Below are 21,406 nucleotides of genomic sequence, written 5' to 3'. Positions count from 1 at the left end.
CAACGTTGAGAACTGTCAAGTGACAACTGCCTGAGCCAGGGGAGGCTGGTGGAGGTAGAAATCGGAGGACGGGCTCCATTGTAAAGCATGGAATGCAATGAAGGATGGTATCAAACACACGTTTAAAACCATTCCTCATTCCTTTGCATTACAATGAGTCGGACCTCCGATTTCTACCTCCACCAGCCTCCCCTGGTTCAAGCCCGGACTTCTACTGCCAGTCGAATCTTCATCTGAAATCTGACACAACCATAACGTGCACTGCTCTTTGCCAAAGCCCTTAATCCTCATCTACCACTTTTAACTACAAGTAATCATATAGGAAAGCATATAACCATAATATGGATATCGTACTATACAGAGAGAGAGATCTATATTTATCTTTAAATTACACCTTGTGAGATGTGGGGTGATATTTTTAATGCAGAGACATTAGATTAATTAACCTGTTTTAACTTGTATCATAGCTTGTGTATATTTTTGTAAAAGGTCGCCTCACTATTGTAGACAGAAATATGGCCTAATCAAGCATTTTATCACTGAACAAAAAGGGTGGGGGCATTTTTTTTGGAAGGTTTTTTGGTACCTGTGTGAGTGTGTGTTCGCGTGTCCGTACGTGTGTTTGCATACATGAGTGTGAGTGTGAGTGCGCGTGTGCGTGTGCGTGTGCGTGCGTGTGTTTGCATACATGAGTGTGAGTGCGCGTGTGCGTGTGCGTGCGTGTGCGTGCATACCTGTATTGTTCTACTGTCCTGCCAGATTACTAAACATAAATGAAATGTGTGTATCTTTGTAATTCCGGTTCTTTCAGTCGTGTAGTGATGCTTCTGTCAGAGATAAACAACGTGATATAACGTCAACCAGAGAACCATCGATGTTGCTGCTGTATAAAGGCAGAGGCACTTTACCCTGCCCTCCTGTCAGTGTGTGGACGTGTGAACAATGTGGACAAAAAAGAGACTTTCTGATTCTGTGTTGTATGTATCTATGGAGTGAACTTAACTAATAGTGGGCACTATTGTCAAAAAACAATTAGTGTTACGTTTCACCCTCCCTGTTGAAGGCTTTATGAATTAAAATGCACTTATGTTGTAGAGCTCGATGTGATGTTGACTTCACCACCCTGAACCCGACAGTAAAGATCCAGCTCGTACCGACGACAACGCGCAGCCTTGCTGTCCTCTCTGCTTTCTGCTTTGTGGGGTCTTCTGCAGTTACAGCGCTCTAGGCCTGTCATTTCTACAAATGCAGCTTTATTTCTCTAACTAAAGGATGTTATGAATTAAAATGTCCTCTGAAATTACCTTTTCCTCACTGTGTGGTTATTTGAGTGGACTTAACAGTTCTGTAGAAAGAGAGAGAGAGAGGATCAAATGAGGATTTCTCTGATTTCTACCTCCACCAGACAGACACTCCACTGGTTAAGACCCAATTCCACATATCAAAATGACTGAATATGACTCAGTTATGTAAGCGTTAATGCAGTCTGATCACATCCGAACCTGTTTTATAACACAGATTATACCATCACCCTTTCCATCCGGTCTCAAAGCCGTTTACATGGATGATATCTACTGCGCTGCTCAGAGACGTCACGTGAGCACTATCATATAGTTGTTACAGCACTATGTAATCCCATGGCGGTGAATATAGCCATATGCCTGGTGTCATATGGTGGCCATGTAGAGAGGCAGAGCAGGGCGTAGCACAGAGGTAGAACAGCTCTACATGTTAATACAGTGATGCTTGAAAGTGTGAACCCCATTTTTTTGGGTTTTTACCATGAAATTACCAGAACCAATATTTTATATCTGACATGTTTATGTTTACCAATTCCATATATTGGTTCTTCGGCGTATGGGTAGTTGTTTTCCTCTCCACTCCACCAGGCTCGGGGCCGAGGGGCTACCCTTTTACCACCCCGAGACCTGGTTGAGGGGCTCACCCGGGCTATATTTCTGGACACCCCTCCAGAAGCCACGTCATCGTGCAATATGTTGGTTTAGAGTGAATCATGCGTGTAGTAGGACAACTAAATAATAAAGAAATTAGTCCAGGTGCAAAAATAAGTTGCACCTGCACTCATTTCTCTCAAAAAAAAAAAACTACTACATGCATGATTCCCTCTAAACCAGACTGGTTCCGATTAAATAAAGATGTCATGGTAAAAACTAAAATAATCTATAATTGCACATACTTTCAAGCATCACTGTATATCTATGATGTGGTTCTAGAAGGTCAATCATCAGAAAGCAACCAATCAGATACTCACAGATGGATATATATATATATCCATCTGTGAGTATCTGATTGGTTGCTTTCTGATATATATATATATGTTAGACATGTTTGTGACGTAGGCCTACTGAGTAGACGTGATTAGTCTGATCCTCCATCCTCCATCTTCTCTGTTTGGGCCTGTCATTCATGGCAATCTAGCAAACTAGACAGTTTAATGTGTTGCTGCGGCAACAATCACGATACACATCTATCCGGTGTGTACCTCAATCTCAAACGCGGTCGCTTTTATTGACGAAGGGTGGGAAGAGGGGATGAGCGGGGAATGGGTTGCTTCTCTGGGACGTGGCTGTTGATTGACATTTTTGTGAGACTGTACGTCATTAGTGTCCATTCCGACGATGGCTATGAGGATTCTATTGAATGTCCCTCTGTCTTCCTGTGAAGTTGCGATTGGTTTAGTGGAAATCGACATGAGCAACCAGCTTGCTGCCAAGTCTGTCTCTGCTGTCTCCCGCCGTAAGGCAGAGGGAGAGGGGGATACAGAGAGAAAGGGAAAGGGGGGAGGGAGAGGGAGAGAGAGAAGAGAGAGGGAAAGGGCGAGCGGACATTGGAAGGGAAAGGCCACGAGCTAATACTCTGTTCCGTTCCCAAGGTCAACGATGACTCACAGAAACCAATCCATCAAATCTGTTGCCATGGCGTTAACCCCTGGCGTTATTGCCCTTATGAGGAGCTCTGAGGAAGATGACTGTACTAGCCCTGTGGAGAGAGGGGGCGAGAGTAATAACATGTTATTGGAAGCCATATACCACACCCAGACATCGTTCAATTTAATATCAATAAAAGCCATTAGCCCTTGAAAATGGCGTGGGCTTGTGCTGACTCATGGTAAATGGATTAGGCCGTCCCTGGGCTCCAGTGAGCAGTAACACCAAGGCAGTGTAACATGTCACAGTGTGTCTGTCCTGTCCTGCCGTCAATGAGCCCGTCCTCCGATTTCTACCTCCACCAGCCTCCCCTGGTGTACAGTGTTGCGATGCTTGGTCGCTTAAGAGTTGTTTCTGTTCTAAAAATGTTCTTATGTTTTCTACACAGCACTCTCACCATTTCCTCTTCTGCTGTTCTGGAAAAAATGGACCGTCAAAACGATGCCAATTAAAATGTACATTTGAGTAATATTACTACACGGTTACCATGGCACCAGTTCCCAGAAGGATCCTGATGAGAGGCGGTTCATGGAAGGCGGGGGAGAGGGAGCAGCTGATCTAGAGGCCAAAACACGGGGCTACTGCCCCGGAACCTGGGGAGGCAGACATCAGAGGGAGGGCTCATTGTAATGTATGGAATGAGAAATGAGAGTGTTTGATCCTGTTCGGAAATTCCATTCCATGCAGTACATTTAGCCCATCCTCTGATTTCTACCTCCCCCAGCCTCCTCTGTCAGACACCCAGGACTCAGAGGGTAATTACAGGAGAGATCCACCACTTAGCATTGGAGGTGTAATTCTCCATGGGACTTTCTCCTTATGAACAGTACATAATGTTATTAATTTGTAGACTTAAAAACAGTTGCCCAAGTAAAGTGTTATCAGTTTTTTGTCTTTTTTTTTTTTTTTAAATATGCATTTGAACATTTACTGGGATGTGCATTATTATATCCCTATTATATCGCACTTGTAGAGCATGGTTGAAACTCATTTGTATTCACGACACAATGTTCCCTGGTACATTAGAAAAACAAACGCTTCCTGATAGAATAAATTAACATTTGACAAAGAATAGTGTCAATGCATTCTCATTCACTTCATCAGCACAGACTCAATAATAACGCATTTAGTTTGTGTAATGCTTTTCTCAAAGGTACTCAAAGGCACTTTATATCCATGGACACCAACGTGCTGCTGTCACAACCCAGCACATTAGCTAGGATAACAACGCTTTGGTGAGTCACTGTGTGTGTGCACATGTCCTGTTCTTTATCATGAGAATACAAATGATAAATAGACAGTAAGGGGAGGCTGGTCGAGGTAGAAATCGGGGGACGGGCCACATTGTAAAGCATGGAAGGGAATGAGGAATCGTATCAAACACACCTGTTTAATACCATTCCTCATTCCATTCCGTGCATTACAATGAGGCCTGTCCTTCCATTTCTACCTCCACCAGCCTCCCCTGACACACAGGTGCAGGTGCAGGTTCAGTGAACAGTATCAGTGAGAGGGGCCACCCACCGCAGAATAAATATCCACGGCTTGGTGTTAGACTGAGACAGAGTAGTCCTGTCTGTTGGCCTGCCTTGTTTACCCCCCCCGGGGCCACACAGTACTGTCTGCTGCCCAGCACTGCCGCCCAGCACTGCCAGCTCCAACACACACAGGAACACAGCTCGCCATTCATCACCATTTCTAATAAAGAGTGAAGAAGGAACAGAAGAAAAGGGTTAGAGAATGTGTGCTCTGACAACATCTGTTGGTCCTCTTGCACCCTGCCCATGTGACCCTGAGGGTGATGTCATAGTGGCGTGCCCATTCAGCCCGTGCCAACAGTGGGTATTCAACAGCTTGTTGCTCATTGGCCAATCAAAGGCAGGGATTGTATTGTCAGCTCCCTCCAAGACAATGCCAGACTTATTGTGCTGGTGCTAACATTTTTATTTGCATTTTTATACATCAGACCAAGGAACTAAAATGTCCCAATAAAATTCCACTGCATCTTTCCCAGTTTTCATAGCAGCTTGACAACGCAAACACTTTCCCATTACTGTAGCTGAGTTCAGTGACAGTGGGACACTGGGACAGGCTCTTTCTCACAACCATCACTACTTTTCCCCCTTCCCCAAATCTTGTGCAACTATGTCAACTAGAGTCTACACCCAGTACTCAAGTTGTAAAAGAAAATCAGGGGGGATGGTGGATTTGATGATCAATGTCACTGCATGTGTGCGTGCCCCCTCGGTCACAGTATTTTACTCAATATGCGCAAAAGTAAATGTTGAAATAGCAGTAATACCACGTTCACTGATAAAATGACATAACGGATGGAAAGGGTTTTAGAAGGGGTTTTTAGAGTTTTAGAATGGGGATGATTTTGACCGTTTTTCTTTCAGGGAGTGCTGTCTACCCCCCCCCCCCCCCCCCCCCCCTTTTCAACTCAGAGACCGGTGGCTGGCCACGGCAGCACAATCGTCACATTGTTTCACCTCCTTTCTCATGCAGAGAGAGATTATTTAGGCTTCAGTCTTCCCTTCATCGCCGCCACATTACGTCATGGCCAAACGACATTACATCATCCCTAAATTCAGAGGCACTTTAGGAAGAAGGCCGTGGTCTTCTGAGAGCTATAGTGAGTCTAAAGTACATCCCCATTAGAGGAGGCTGGTGGAGGTAGAAATCGGAGGACAGACAGGCTCATTGTAATGCATGGAATGGTATGAGAAATGGTATCAAACACATGTCTGCTGTAAGGGAATTTTCCTGGCTACACAGTGTACAGTTTTTTTTTTACCTTTGCCTGCTTGCAAAAGGTAATTATGTGAAGCGCATTGAGTCGCAATATTGTGAGAAATGCGCTATACAAATAAAACTTGATTTGATTTGATTTGATACGATTCCTGATTCCATTCCATGCATTTACAATGAGCCTGTCCTCCGATTTCTACCCCCACCAGCCTCCACTGCTATACACGAGGCTATATAGTACATCCACATTCTGATTAAGACATGGGCCTGGTTGACAAAGCGTTTGGTTTGCACCTGTTATTTTCAAGAGGGAACACATAAAAGAATAAAAACACAAAATGTAATCACGAGAGGAGAGAAGGATACAGTACAGGAAAGATACTGACTAACTTTCATGTTATTCTCTTTGGTTATGTTTTCTCATTCCCATATCAAAACAACAGGTGCAAACATTGCATCGGTGCAGCCGCCAAGCTAATCTTGTCCGTTGAGATGTTTACAGAAGCACACTGTGGTGGAATTATGTGTCTTATATTATATATCCATATTGTTTAAGCATATTGAGTTTTCTATGAAATTCTCAACATCATTATGGAGGTAGGAGGTAGAGCCGCCGTCTAATGATCGCACGGTTGGCAGATCGGCGGTTCGAGCCCCGCTGGCCACATGTCGAAGTGTCCTTGGGCAAGACACTGAACCCCAAATTGCTCCCAGTGAGCGGGCCAGCGCCTTGTATGGTAGCTTGCCGCCATTGGTGTGTGAATGGGTGAATGAGTGGCTGTTGTAAAGCGCTTTGGATAAAGGCAGTCCATTTACCATTATTGGTCATCAAAATGATCAACAACAAAGACAGTTGACGCTTGTAATTTTTTCCTCAATAAATGTTGCTTTATTGGAGATCACCACACTTTTTCCTTTTACAATAAATCTGCTGAAGTTCTATTTTTCCTTTAAGTTTTTAAAGAGAGATACAGAAGAATATTGCACTTAAAACAAGAGATGAAAGAAGAAGAAGAATCATGGAGAGCGCAGAAAAGCAGGAAAAAAACGATCACAATGCCTTCTTTACAGCACGGCCAGCGGCAGGACAGCACACCAGGCCACATGTGCTTTCTTAGTACCACCCACAGTTAGCTTCATTAATATACATGTTTTAAAATAGCATTTTCTATTTAACTCCATTTTAAACTATTACATACAGGATTAGTTTACATGCACATACAAGCAGGAAACATTGGAATGATGTAGTCTTTTACGATGATTGGTTCACGTCAGGATTCACAGGAGTTTGGGGAGAAAGTGAGGTCTTTTTGTTATATTTGTTGTTTGTTTGTTTTCTTTGAAAAATTAACCATGTGTACGATTACAAATCTTCTAAGATATAAAATGTATTGACGGAGTGATCTGAGTCACTCTATCTGGCAGTCTGGTTTGTGTGTGTTCTGGTTAGCATAACGTCTAGATGTATTGTACGTATGCAGTGTTGATAATAGCCTTTAGAATGATGCATTTTGACGTAAGTTAAGAGTTGAATCAATAACACCTTGGAGTGAAGGACCACAGATGGTTAAATGATCTGGCCACCTCCTCAGCATGATAAACTAGTAAGTCAACATCAGGGGAGGCTGGTGGAGGTAGAAATCGTAGGATGGGCTCATTGTGATGCATGGAATGGAATTAGGAATGGTATCACACATATTCTAATTCCATTCCATGCCCGTCCTACGATTTCTACCTCCACCAGCTTCCCCAGGTCAACATCATATGCCCTCATATATCAAGAAATAGCCTGAAATCGTTGTTCAGCTATATCTAGCAGCCATGTTTGTCATACTGTGTAGAGTATGTCATGCTATGTAAAGGCAATAACCTGTACAGTCTTCAACCACCACCAGTCTCTAAAAATAGTTTTTTTTTTGAAGAACTTAGAAATAGTACCTACTGTAATCACTCACTTGACACAAGACTCAGACGTCCTGTACCTCACAGCAAAACAAAGCAGCTTTTTAATGGATTTAAGCTCTTCAGCTTCACCACCACGTTGGTTAGACAGACTAGATGAGAGAGGGCGAAGAAGATCATACTAAGAACTGACTTTCTGCACTGATTTCCACTGATGACTGTTACTAGTATAGGCGACGACGGGCCAGAAAAGTATATTAAAAGTATACTACAGTATACTAACCATAATGTACTGTACAGTAACCAAGGCAACCAAAGATCTATGTCCTCCGTGCGGAGGACGTAAAGGTAATCTGCTTCTTCATATTCTGACTAATAGGAACCACGGGATTAGTTCTAGGACGTTCTAGGACGCTGTAGCTCCGGAACACTCTCAGGACCACACACTCTGCTCTTCTGCATGGTCTCTAGTACACGTGTGCGCAATGAGCGTCAACATTCAGCAACAGAAACAAAACATCGCAGCATTCAAAGCATGTTAACAGGAAGCGTTTCTCTTTTCTTTGTCTCGTTGCTATTATTTACATGCATGTGCCATAATTATGAGATTATTATCAGAAAGACTGTTATACGTGTACGCTGTACAGCAGAATGCTCTAATTGTGAGATGGCACAAACGTCTTATATTTTCCCAATTCCCTCAACAAAGTGTGTTGGTCTTCGAATTTGTTCTCGATTCAGATTTCATCAAAGTTATAAACTGTTATGGAAACACTGAAAATAAAATTCTTAAGTATTTAGACACCATATGACATAAATAAACAACATTCCAAGGCATTGAGTCAAGGTGATTGTGGCAGAGCCAAAACCTTTTGAACTCTGAACTCTGGTCCCTATGAGTTAAACATCTCCGCTGGCCAGGGCCAACTCAAAACACCTCTAACCCATTTCCATGAGTAAACAAAGTAACGATACAGCACAAAATTAAATAATACCTTCTACTTCCCCTCAACAGCACTCTTTCTTTCTCTAATTACAATCTACAATCTTTTTTTAGCTACTAGATAAAAGTGAACAATAAATATAAGTGGGTATTTTTTTTAGATGAATAGGCAGAGAAGTTTGTTTGTTTTTGAACACTAGTAGCTGTGTCTGCGATGGTGTTGCTATTTTGTGCTTCTCGTTAGTCATCATCTTCAGGGAAACTAAAGCCCTGTGATTGGAATACTGATTTGATTGGTAAAAGTGCCATCTTGTAGTATTTTTGGACCTTTGCTTTCAGTTCACAGATCATACTGAAACACTCACAACAACAGTGGAATGTGGGCAACTTGCCAGGGGAGGCTGGTGGAGGTACAACATCGGAGGACAGACTCATTGTGATGCATAGAATGGAATGAAACCATTCCGTTCCATGCATTTACAATGAGCCCGTCCTCCGATTTCTATCTCCACCAGCCTCCACTGACACTGGCCCATCTAGCCTCTAACACAGGACAGAGTCTCTATATGACTCTGCCACAACAGACTCCTCAAGCACACATCTGTCTATGTCTCTCTTCAGCACACACCAGGACAGAAAGGCACAGGTGGGAAAGGCTAACCTCAGCTATCTACCAAACCGTCCCACTATGTTTATCAGTGCAGTGGCTTACGCATGGCACACACACCACACACAGGGAACAGTCTTACGACACCTCAAACACCAGGTTCACAATCCTCTCAAGGTTACAGGGCCACCTCACCTCCACCTCCACCTGCTCCTATTGCTGGGTAATCATAACTGGGTTCCAGGGGGAGGCTGGCGGAGGTAGAAATCGGAGGACGGGCTCATTGTAACGCACCGAATGGAATGAGCGTAATGTTTGAAACCATTCCTCATTCCATTCCATGCACTACAATGAGGCCTGTCCTCCGATTTCTACCTCTGCCAGCCTCCACTGCTGGAGTACATTCCTCACACTTTTACAGTGTTATCATTTGAAGCAAATCCTTCAATCAAGCCCGTGTCTTTCAAAGGGTCATGTTTGACAGAGCAATCTGAGCATGATTACATCATCTGCATTTGTTTCACCGCCACAGAGCTTCTTTTTGTTGTTGTTGTAAAATGGAGATTAGTTGTCTTATGATCGTGTAGTATCTCTCCTCCTCTATTTGTCTCCAGTGAGTTGATTTGTACAAGCCAGCTGCTTAGAATGTCCGCCACTACTGAACCACCATACTAACCGCCGTTATAAGCAAAGTAAGCAAGCTATGACGCAACGGTCCATGACCTAGTTGTAAAGATCTGGAGATTATCCTCTTTTCTTTTTTTTTCTCTTTCTTTACACACTACACGGCCGACCCGAACCATACTGTGCCGGCTCAGATATTTTCTTTGCACATTGTCCTTTCCGGCACTGTTCCAGCATGGTGGATGTGTAGCCAGGCCGGCCCACTATAGTTCAGCTCGGCTCAGCTCTGCAGCTCTGCAGTGTGAAATAGGCTTGAGTGGGAACACTCCTACATGTAGCAGACTCGACAATCTGAAACCACTGATTGTGATGATTCACTGTATGAATATATATATGATAAAGAAATCCATGACAATTGATTTTCACCTTTCAAATAAAACATTGAAATTGCATGACACACTTATACTTATACACGAATACTTATACACTGCAAATATAATTTTCCAAACATTTCAAAGACTATTGGAGAATATTATCACTATGTCACTGTGCCATAATGCACAAAGTTCAACAACAGGAATGATATTGTTTGGATGAATAGCACACTCATCTCGTGGTAAATAAACCCTGTATTGTAACTTACTGCCAATGACAAACCCTGTGCTGTGTGTTACTGCCATTGGCGTTAGTATGTATGGCGTACAACAACTAAACACAACAACTTATAGTGTAGAGTTTATAACTTCATCAGATGAAGGTGAATTCATATGCAACTGAAAACAAATCTATTGTTGTTGGCTGGTAGGGCAACGTTGTGCTTTGATTTCGTCCAATTAGAGGAAAATTATGTAGCTGCATTATATTAATATTAATCAGGCAACATTAATCAATTAAACGTTTTCCCCAGTATAACTGGGAATGTCTCACGAATATCCCTTTGTGACTAAATTGAGATTTATGAGTATTCTCTTGGCTAAGAGTATTTTCTTGGCAAAACAGCCATTGCCTTAAAGGGCCAAGAAACAAAAGCACAATGAAAATATGATAGCTCAGACAAGCTTCACTCTGCTTTAAGACTATTTTTAACTGGATGTCATAAAGTATGCACTTTGTGTATTTTTCTTCCTGTTTATGGTCATGGTAATTGGAAAAGCACCTTCATAGTACAAATGATGATAATAACCAAGCATGTGGCTGTTGAATATGAAATAAAACCCCTAGAAAAGTAAGGCTGGTAGCCAGATCGTTCTCAGCTTTAGCCACCCCTCATTGACAGTGGCGGTGCCTAAAACAGAAACATATTTGGGTACCAGACTATAGAAAAGACAGATTAAAAACACAGATATTAAACCGGGGAAGCTGTGTGTTCCATCAAAGAGAGAGAGAGAGAGGGGAAAGAGACAAGAGAGACGAGAGAGAGAGAGAGAGAGAGAGAGAGAGAGAGAGAGAGAGAGAGAGAGAGAGAGAGAGAGAGAGAGAGAGAGAGAGAGAGAGAGAGAGAGAGAGAGAGAGAGAGAAGGGGTCTCAGAACTCAATCTTGCAGGCGGGGAAAGACTCGTCCTGCATGACCACAGTGCTGCTGCTAGCCAGGACCATGATGTTGAGGTCCTGCTGCCTCTCGTGGGTCTGCTGGTACCATTCACGGGTCACCTCTGTGTCATGAGTGGGGATCAGCGTCACCTAGGGGGTGAGTGGGGGAGAAAGAGAAAGAGAGAGAGAGTTTGATTTTGATTTGTTTTGAGAGAGAAGAGAGAGAGAGAGGGGGAGAGAGAGAGAGAGAGAGATGACATTGGATGGGAAGGATAATATATACAGTAAATACAATATAGAGGTATAGGGAAAGCAATTCAAGGCAGTGAATAAAGGCAGGAAGAATAGAGGTAAGAGAAGAGGTGGAGGAGAATAAACATGATGAAAGTTGAAGGGGATGTACTACATAACATTGACTGCTTTTATCTAAGGCTGGCTGTGGTGCAGGGCAGACCGGTGGAGGTAGAACGGGCTTGATCACATGTTTGATACCATACCTCGTTCCATTCCATTTCATGCATTACAATGAGCCTGTGCTCCGATTTCTGCATGCACCATCCTCCCCTGCTGTGGTGGTGAACTTGGGGAGGTACCCTAGATACCCTAGAGTGTTACCTGAAGGTTAGATCCCCACTGGGCCTTGCCCTCCAGTAGTGCATCCAGAACCCTTCGGCTGGGCTCCTCGCTGCTGGTGTCGTTCCCGCTCACGACGTAGTACGCAGAGCGAACCCGCTTGAAGAACTCCTGGTCCACGTTTTTAGCACTGCAGTGGTTGGGGATGTAGGCCAGGTCTACGTAGATGGGAGCCCCGGGGGGAACCACTGAACTGGACTTCTGAGAGCCTGGATGGTGAGTCAAGGGATGGTAAGTCAGAATATTATATATGATATTATATAATATATAAGAATACCCTTCTTAGATATAGATAATGAACACTTTCTAATGTAGATGGGAGAACATAATGACAAAGTGGACAATGTCTAAAATTGTATGAAATAGGGATACGTTTAAAAGGACAATCTGGGATTGAAAGTGGCTCCCTGCCACTTTTTTGGGAAAACAGATGGGATGGGGGCTGGAGAGACGCAACCACTCTTAAATGTATAGCCAGAACTATGGATGCAAGGACTGACCATCCATGAGATCCAAAATAATAGTTTTAACCCAAAAGCTTGCAGCTTAAAACATTTAAAGGTCAGTATTAACATTTTTCATTTACCTGAGCTACTCTTGACGCCGTTGGCCAGGCTTTTGCCTGGGTTGTAGCTGGACCTGGAGAGGTCGTCGTCTCTGGAGGCCTGTCCGTCCGACAGACGGGACATCCTGGAGCTCTTCTCCGCCTCCTTCTTCTTCAGCGAGGAGCTGCGAGGAGAGGCGGTCTGTTTCACCGGCATGGGAGACCTCTTACGCCTGGCTGGAGACGCCGACTTGGGCTTTCCTGACGCCTTCCTCAAACCTTTAGGTTTGGGGTCTTTCTTGAGGGGGGTGTCGGCCGCTCGGTTGAGATCGTTGGTCAGCGTGTCGGGGTCCACCATGCAGACGTCGGGGTGAGGGGGTTGGGGGTGGGGGTCCATGAGGGGTGCGGGAGGGGGGTCGTGGCTCCTCCCAGACGAGGAGGAGTGGTGGTTGCCCCCTCCCATGGCGGAGGACTTATCGACAGGGAGGTACTCTGTATCCTCATCGGAGTCCACGTTTCCTTCGCCAGAGTCTGACTGGGACGGCAGAGACTCGCTGACGGAGGTTGGGGGTGTGTCCTCTCCAGCCAAGGCCAGCCCTCCAGATACCCCTCCTGGGTTGTGGGGCCAGCTGCTCTGGGCGTGGTGGGGCTGGGGGGCGTGAGGCTGCTTGTGATCCCTCCTCTTGACCGACAGGTCATGCTCGTCCCCCTCCTGCGATTGGTCGCTCCTGCGTCCTCGCTCCTCGTCCTCTTCGTCGCTGGACAGCTGTTGCATGCTGGGGTTGATGAAGGAGGGCGAGAGGTCTCCTTTGCACTGCCTGTGCTCCGAGGCGGAGTAACCGGGCGAGGCGGATTTGGTGTAGGAGGAGGTGGCTCCTCTGCACACGTCAGGAGGGAGGTCGGTGTCGCTGTCGTCGTCGTCGTCATCGTCAACGTGGTCGTCTCTTCCTCCTCGGTTCGCCTCCTCCGCGTAGAAGGGGGAGCGGAAGGAGTGGTCGGTGGAGGAGAGGGAGAGAGGGCGGGCGGGGCGCTCCGGCTCCATCTCACACTCCTCCTCAAACTCATCCTCGTGGCGGTAGTGGGCAGGGGAGTCCCCAGGAACCATGCCCATCTGAGGCTTCTGCATCTCCCACTCATAGGAGCTCCTCATCTTCCTGTCCTCCAGGTAGCTGGCCCCCATGCTGGGGTCTGCTTTCCCCAGGCCTGGGGACACACTGCCTGCTGCTCCAGGGGTGACGGGAGAGCTCATGCTGACCTCAGTGGGGCCATTGGCTGTGTCCGGCTTGGTCGTCGACTGCAGAGAGGAGGGCATGTATGAGCTGAGCACGTCCGGGAGACCGCCCCCTGTCTTAGCGGTGGTGGTAGTGGTGGTGGTGGCGGTGGCGCTGTGTTCATCAGAGAAGGAGAGGTTGCCTGCCAGGGCGGTGGAAGGAGACCTGTGGCCTGTTAGGGCCATCTCACGCATGTAACTCTCCTCGTCCTCCTCCTCCTCGCTACTGTCAGAGTCTCCAAAGTAGTGTTTGCCAGTCGAGTCCGGGCGGGGTGACGAGGTGACGCCGAACAGGCCCGTATTGATGGGCTCCTTCTCCTTGTGTGGCGGAGAGGGCTGAGAGAAGAGCCCCGCTGAGGCCCCAAACCCACCGGCAGCCTGCAGCTTGGACTCCTCCGCCCACTCAGGCTTGTAGAAGCAGTCTGACTGGGGACCTTTGTCCACGACCCCGCCTGCAGCAGAGGCCAAATGCTCCTTCTTCTCGTTGTCCGCTGAGGCGGAGGAGAGAGAGGGGAAGGGTTTGATCTCTTCGAAGGGGCTGAGAGGGGAGAACCGGGCCAGACTTGGGGTGGATGTAGCCGTGGTAGTGGCGGTTGTTATCTGTTTCTCAGACACCTCTAAATATTCATCTTTACTCACCAAGCCTCCAGAGCTGGAGAAGGGAGAGTCCATGACCAGAGAGTGTTCGTCTTTAAAGGAGGAGTACTCAAACCCGGCACTGTCCATGTCGTGTTTGGAGAGAGGGTCCGAGGCGGTGGCGGGGGTCTCCAGATCCTCCCCGAACTGCCGGCTGGTGGAGAGAGAGCCTGATGTAGAGGAGGAGTGGCTGTACGAGGAGGAGGAAGAGTAGGCCGTGGCGGAGGTGGTGGTGTAATGGAAGCCAGAGGACACCGCTGTGTCCCCTGCTTTCTTACTCACAATTTCTGGCGTCTTTTGTTTATCAAACTCATGCTCAGCTCTCTCGCTGTGGTAATATTTGTCATCTGTTGACTTCAGAGAGAATTCATCTTTTCCGTCTTCTTTCCCTGTGGTCTGGCTGGAGTCTTTCTCCCCTCCGTATGAGTAATCAAACCCAGAGTAGCCAAAGAACCCTGTGGAGCCCATGTCAGTAGGTTTTCCACTGAACGGTGGGAATGAGCTGTCGGCTTTGCCCTTCTGGAAAATATCTTCATTCTTTGTGTACGGACTAGAGCTGTTCATGGTCGACTCAATGTGTCCAGATGTTGTTGTTGTTGGTGATATTGGTGGCTTTCCCTGGCTGTTGAACCCATAGCCAGCCATAGAAACAATAAACTCGGCACCATTAAAAGTCACAGTTTCACTTAATGGACTCTTATCCTGCTTTTCAGATTTCTCTTTGGCACCTTTTTCCATATCTGAGTCACTGGCACCTTCCTCATCGCCCTCCTCCTCCTCTTCGTCATCTTCATCGTCGTCATCATCATCATCATCGTCAACATCATCAACATCATCGTAGTCTTCCTCATCTCTGGCTGTTAGCTTCCGCATATCAACCTCCAGAGCTGCACCTTTGTCATGGTAGCTAATTGTTGAGGTTTTGCCAGCAGCAGAACTGGTCATAGTGGAAAAATTATAGGTGTCCCTCTCCTCAGTGTGACCTGTCAAAGAGAAGGAATCCTTCTCTGATGACAACATTGTGGACGTGGCCTTGGGTTGATCAGCCATGGATGGGAATCTGCTCTCACTGCTGTGCTCGAACATTTCCTCTTCCATCCCTGTGGATTGTCTCCCAGACGTTTTGGACTCAAGCCATGAAGAGGGGGAAGAATCTTTTCCGTAAGAGCTAGTCAATCCCTCTTTCTCTGACACCTTGTCTGTTGCCATTGAGGGGAATGTGGAATCTTTTTTCTGCGTGTCCATCTCACCCTTGAAGCTGTCCTTCCCCATCTCCTCCTTTCCACTGTCCTTTCCCATCTTATCTTTGTGCTCCTGCTGAATACTGGATCCATATGAATATGAGTCGGCAGAGCTTGTTTTGTTGTCATAGATATCAACACTGTAAGAAAACGTCTTGCCATGGACATAGGGGGTGTCCTGTCTTCTCTCTCTCTCTCTATCCTCCTCTGAGCCTTTCTCTCTGGCCTCTCGCTCTGGGCAAGCGTACAGACTGAAATGAACACTTTTCTCTGCATCAATCATATCTGTTTTGTCAGATAGTTCTGCGTCCTTTTTGTGATCTTTAGAGTCGAATGCTTTGCTTTGCTCTACTGATAAAGGTCTGGACCCTGTGCGACTTGGAGAAACAACATCATCCTTTTCATCATAATCATCATCATCATCATCTTCCTCGTCTGAGTACATGACCCGGGGTTTAGGTTTTTGGTCTGTGGTATCAGAGACCTGTGTCTTGTCTGCGGCCTTGGCCTGTGTATTCTGCAGATACTTGGATAAGATGTCAACCTCCTCAGCGAATTCTTTGTGTTTCTCTTGCTCAGTGATTTTCTGTTCTTTAGGAGATTTAGCGTCACATGTGTATTCATCATCTAGGAACCTCCCCTCCTTCTCATCCAGAAGCTTAGCTTTAACACAGGGTTTAAGATCCGCTTTCACATAATAATCATCTTCTTCATCCTCCTCCTCTTCCTCGTCTGATTCTTCAAATGTTGTCCTGTCACCATAGAGACCCTTGTCTGCCAGCATGGCGGATTTGTCTGTTTTCTGCGTCTCTGTTTTAGTTTTGTCCATTTTGTCCTCTTTGTCCTCCATCTTGTGAGCCCTTTCCTCTGTGGGGGAGTGGCAACTGCTGGTGGTGACAGACTGAGTAGGAGAGGCCAGCTTCATGGTGCTATCATCTGGGCTGAAACATCTCTCCTCACTGTCCTGCATAGAGCCGGACAAAAACCCACTGGCGAAAGATGGAGGAGGAGAGACAGGCTTCATTCCAAATCCAATCTTTGACTCCTCTTTGTAGAGGGGATCTTGTTTCCCTTTTCCCTCAGCCGCCGGGAGAGAGGACATAGAGAAAAGTGGCGGAGCTGTCATGAAGGAGGGAGGAGATTTCTCTTTCTCTAGGAGCAACATGGCTGCCGCGTGCTCATAGCCCTCCTGGAGTTTCCCTAGAGGAATGTCAACATTGGGAGTCTGGTCTTCATCCTCATCCTCCTCTTCATCCTCCTCCACGGGGACGGGCTTGATCCTCCCACCAGCCTCCATCTCGGGAACTATGGGCTGGTACTCCTCTGACGGAGGGGACTTGAAGCACTTATCCTCCTCCAGAGAGGACGTGGGAGAGATGGTTCCAGCGGAGTGGAGGTGGTCCTTCCCGTGGGTGGCCTCCGTGCGGGACGGGACGCTGTTGATAGTGTCCAGCTGCAGAGAACTTCTCCCTGTCTCTTCAGTCTTCAGGGCCGTCACTGACGCTATGGACTGGTCCTCTGCCACGGAGGTGGGGAAAGAGGACAGTTTGTCATACTCTGTGATGGAGGTGGCTGAGGAGATGTGCTCTTCCTCTGCTAGGGGGGCGGTGATGATGCTAGGGTAGGCCGCTAACACAGGATCGTGGCCCCCCATGTAGCCTCTGGCTTTAATGTCAGAGGCCCTCATCTCCCTCATGCCGTGCATGGAGTCGAAGGATCCAGGGACATCAGGGACAGAGATGTCATAGGAGCCCACGTCGTAGTGGAGCGGTGGGATCCTGTCCTCCGTGTCCTCGTGGATATCCTCGTCAGAGATGGTCTGCTCTGTCTCAGAATACCCAGGGATGGTTTCATCCTGGATGTATGAGATGTGCTCAGAGGCGGTAGCAGAGGCAGCTGCTGGGCCAGAGGAGGCTGTGGTTGAAAAGGGTTTATGTTCAGTTGGCTTGGAGTCCCACTCTTTTCCTGATTTCTCCTTTTTAGCTTCCTCTGTTTTGTATTTCCGCTCCTGGTCATCCTCCGCTCCCTCCAGATCTGCTTTCTCAATAACATCGCCCTCTTCCTCAGAGCTGTCGCTCTTCTTTGGCTTTGTGGAGTATTTGTCATATTTCTCCATTTTCTCCATTTTCTCCTCTTCATATTTTCTATCCACACTAGCATTTCCTTTCACATCCCTCTCTTCCTTCTTCCCCATATCCGCAGTCTTCTTCAATACATCCCCTTCTTTGTTGCTCTCCTCTTCCTCGTCGTCATCATCATCGTCGTCATCATCATCATCGTCATCCATGTCAGCACCCTCATCCTCATCCCTCTCTGCCAGTTTGGCTGGAGATTTAGATAGAGTAGAAGTTGTTATTACCTCATCAGAGGAAATCAGGGGAGGGAGTTTAGAATCTGCGAATCCAGGACGCACAGACATCACATCATTCTGTATGGCTCCACTCCCCAGCTTGAAGAGCTCATCTTGTTTCAGAACTTCAAAGTCCTTGGTGAGATCCTCTGGAGAGGAGACAATGGACCTGTCTGCCAATGCAGCCTTCTCTTCAGGGGCTTTCTTTGGCACCGGCTTTTTCTCAACTGTCGGTTCTTTCACAGTCTTGTTTTTGTCTGTCTTGTTTTTGTCCATCTTGGGTTTGGCCTGTGTCTTGTTGGCCTTGTGTAGGGTCTTTCTGACCTCAGGGGTAAAGGGCTTCAGGTCAGGCTTGGTGATCTTTCTCAGCTCTGGCTTACTTGGATCCTTCTTTTTATCCTCCTTCACTTTTGTTTCTTTTTTCTCTTCTTTTTTCACCTTCTCTTCTTTTTTCACCTTCTCTTCTTTTTTCACCTTCTCTTCTTTTTTCACCTTCTCTTCCTTTTTGACATTGTCATCTTTCTTCACCTCACGCTTTTCTTTCTTGATCTCTTTCTTTTCATTTTCTTTCTTGATTTCTTTCTTTTCATTTTCTTTCTTGATCTCTTTCTTTTCGTTGTCTTTCTTCTCGTCCATCTTGATCGGCTTTTCCTTGAGGTTTTTCTTCACTGTTTTCTCCTTGGACAGTTTCTTCTTCTCCAGTTTGGCTGCCTCAGGTGCCGCCTCGCTGTTTTTCAGCTGTTTGTTGGCTTTCACACTATCACTCCTCACTTTCCTCTCCTCCTTCTTTTCGGATTTATTCTCCTTAGTCGAGTCACTTTTGGATTCCTCCTCCTGTCCATTAGCCTCTTTCTTGGTCGCCTTAGAGACCGAGGGCGATTTGGGGGATTTTAGGCTCTCTTTGCTGTCAGTTCTTGACCTCATTTTTGTTTGTTTTATGATTGGAGGCGGCACTCCAGAGGATATATCTTTCTGAGTGGCCACTGGGTACCGAAGAAAATCTAGGTGCTTCAGCTTCTCAAGCCCTTCTAAGATTTTGTTCTGTGGCGCATTTCCCGGGAAAAGCACCCTGACTATCTTCTCCGTGGGACTATGAGGAATCCATACGATAAGAGCTGTTACTGAAGTCAAGTAAGGGACTGAGATTTCTCCGTCTTTACCATTGGACATCGTAATCCCAGTCTTGGCCTTGCTGTTACCAGCCCACTTCTGCATAAGGAACTGCATCTCTTTGCTTTCCTTCACAGGGTTCAGAACATACATGTCTAACTTGCCAACGCCCAGCTTATGGAAAAGAGTGAGGGGTTCCAGGGTGTTGGTAACTACCCTGTGAAGAGGTTCAGGCTTGATGCCAAGCTTGTTGAGGTACTGCAACGTGAGGGATGCCTCCTCGATGCTCCGCTTTACTTTCAGCGCTGACTCAGGCATCCGAAGCTTCTCGGGGACGTTGAAAAACACCACACCGATCTCAGGGGAGATCAGGTTCTTCATCCAGTCACTGTAGGTGTTTGATCCCGATCCCTGGGACTGCTCCTCCTCCTGCTCCGCGATCTTCCTCTGCAACAGCCCATTGATTCCAGGGAGGTTGTCCGCCCCGATGTGGGTGAGCAGCACCGAGTCGATCCTGTCCAGGTGTCTAACCAGCTTCCAGAAACACGCCTTTCGTTCGGACCCTCCGTCCACCAGGATATTGAAGCCGTTGACGGCGAACAGGGCGGAGTCACCCCTGCCCCCGGGAAAGATGTAGCAACATGGCTTGGACAGCTTCAGAAAGCCCCCGGAGGTGGGGGGCTCCAGGAGGTCAAAGGGCGACGGGATGTCCACCGTTTCCGAAACGTACTCTGTGAACTCTGTGACTCCCTCCATGTCGGGAAGCACGGGGTCAGGGTTCAGATGGTATTCCAAAAAGTTCTGGAGGTGCGTCTGCTCCTGGCTATGGCCCAGGGAGCTCCAGCCCCCGTCTCCCAGACAGGAAACTGTTAGACTGGGCTTCTTGTCTGACGATGCGCTGGACAGGACCTCGCTCACCTGGGAGAGGGGGAATCGCAGATAAAAACATTATATTAGATTTTGTTTAACTGAGTAATCATGATAGAAATCATGATGTTTTTTGTCCATTAGAAGACTTCGAACATCTATAGTTAAATGTTATTATTTCATGTTCATGGCACACTGGCTGCATTAGAGCTAATATGGAATTGAATCAGTCCAGTTTCAATCACCCATAGAACAACTCCCTTACAACTCTGTGGTATGTTAGGTAATTGCATTCCAAATCCTGTGTAATTAAAGTCCAATAAGTACCAATGCGTACATGTGACGGTCATCTTATAGTAAAGTCTTGCCTACTAGTATAACTTACTCTGGGATCAGAGATGATGTCAGAGAAGTGTCTCCAGGTAAATGCTCCACCCTGTAGTAAGATGTCTCCGCCCTGCTCGGAGCTCTGACCAGTCAGGACCAGCAGCTTCTGTCCAGCAGAGTTAGTGATCAGAGAACAGATCTGGAGCAGGAGAGAGAGAGAGAGAGAGAGAGAGAGAGAGAGAGAGAGAGAGAGAGAGAGAGAGAGAGAGAGAGAGAGAGAGAGAGAACACAACAATTGATGAGATTAGCATGCTGCGAGTGTCACACATTTGAAGCATCAAATATAAAAATATATACCTTACCAGTAAACTAAATCGGAAGAGTAATTTCATTAAAACGGTTATATTGACAAACATCAAACACGACACTGTATTTACTGTGTCAAAGCCATTGCTGTTACCTTTTCTTTGTCTTTTCTGTGCCCTCTGTTATCTAGTCTTGTGTGACTCATACAGTACGTACCTCTGAAGCAGTGGTTTCCTCTGACGGGTTCACCAACACCACAGTCTCTAGGACATCACCCTTATACTGTAGGATTCTCTGCCCTGGAGAGGAAACAAAAAGACAACAAAACACAAGGATAAGAAAGACAAAAAACAACAACATCAACAACATTCTAGTCATGGATCCACGGTTTCCTGGAGTAACTCAGGGCTAAGTGCCTTAAGCTTCGTGCACACCGCGAACCGTGACCCACCGTTCTGACGCAACCTGGTGGGATGGGCTTGACGCATGTCGCATGCGATGCAGACGCAACATGTGTGCACAGCGGGGGAAGTTTGAGCAAAAAGTTTTAACAATGGAGGAGCAATTGATTCTTGCCGTCTCTGGCCAACCAAAAGTTTGATACAGCTACATGCTGATACAGCTACATGTTGATACATATGTAAGGTGAATAGTGAGTTAACATGTTTATTAGTTGTATCCCTTCCTTGTTGTAAAACGTGTTGTTGTTGAACATGTCTGTGACTGAGATAGACTAGATACTACGGAGGATGTTATCATAGTGTCTGTGATGCTAACGGCGCCATCTTTGCTAGCCTGTGGAGACGCTATGATAGCA

The 21,406-nt window shown here is 46.4% G+C and overlaps 1 protein-coding gene across 1 annotated transcript in view; it reads right to left on the bottom strand.

Annotated features, from left to right (window-relative positions):
• Positions 1-11,299: 11,299 nt before the first annotated feature.
• map1aa (microtubule-associated protein 1Aa) overlaps positions 11,300-21,406 on the bottom strand; it is a gene marked incomplete at both ends in the record, with an annotated part of 43,101 nt that continues 32,994 nt past the window's right edge. Inside the window, 6 exons of the mRNA XM_080539747.1 lie at positions 11,300-11,455; positions 11,921-12,147; positions 12,525-15,769; positions 16,073-20,007; positions 20,342-20,482; positions 20,806-20,888. Coding sequence (XP_080395873.1) covers positions 11,300-11,455; positions 11,921-12,147; positions 12,525-15,769; positions 16,073-20,007; positions 20,342-20,482; positions 20,806-20,888 — 7,787 coding nt within the window. The remainder of the gene's footprint in view (positions 11,456-11,920; positions 12,148-12,524; positions 15,770-16,072; positions 20,008-20,341; positions 20,483-20,805; positions 20,889-21,406) is intronic.

Source organism: Nansenia antarctica (assembly GCF_963989245.1).
Source record: "Nansenia antarctica genome assembly, chromosome: 9".
Classification (NCBI taxonomy): domain Eukaryota; kingdom Metazoa; phylum Chordata; class Actinopteri; order Argentiniformes; family Microstomatidae; genus Nansenia; species Nansenia antarctica.
Note: the sequence above shows the minus strand (reverse complement) of the source record. Positions and strands in the feature narration are given on the sequence as shown.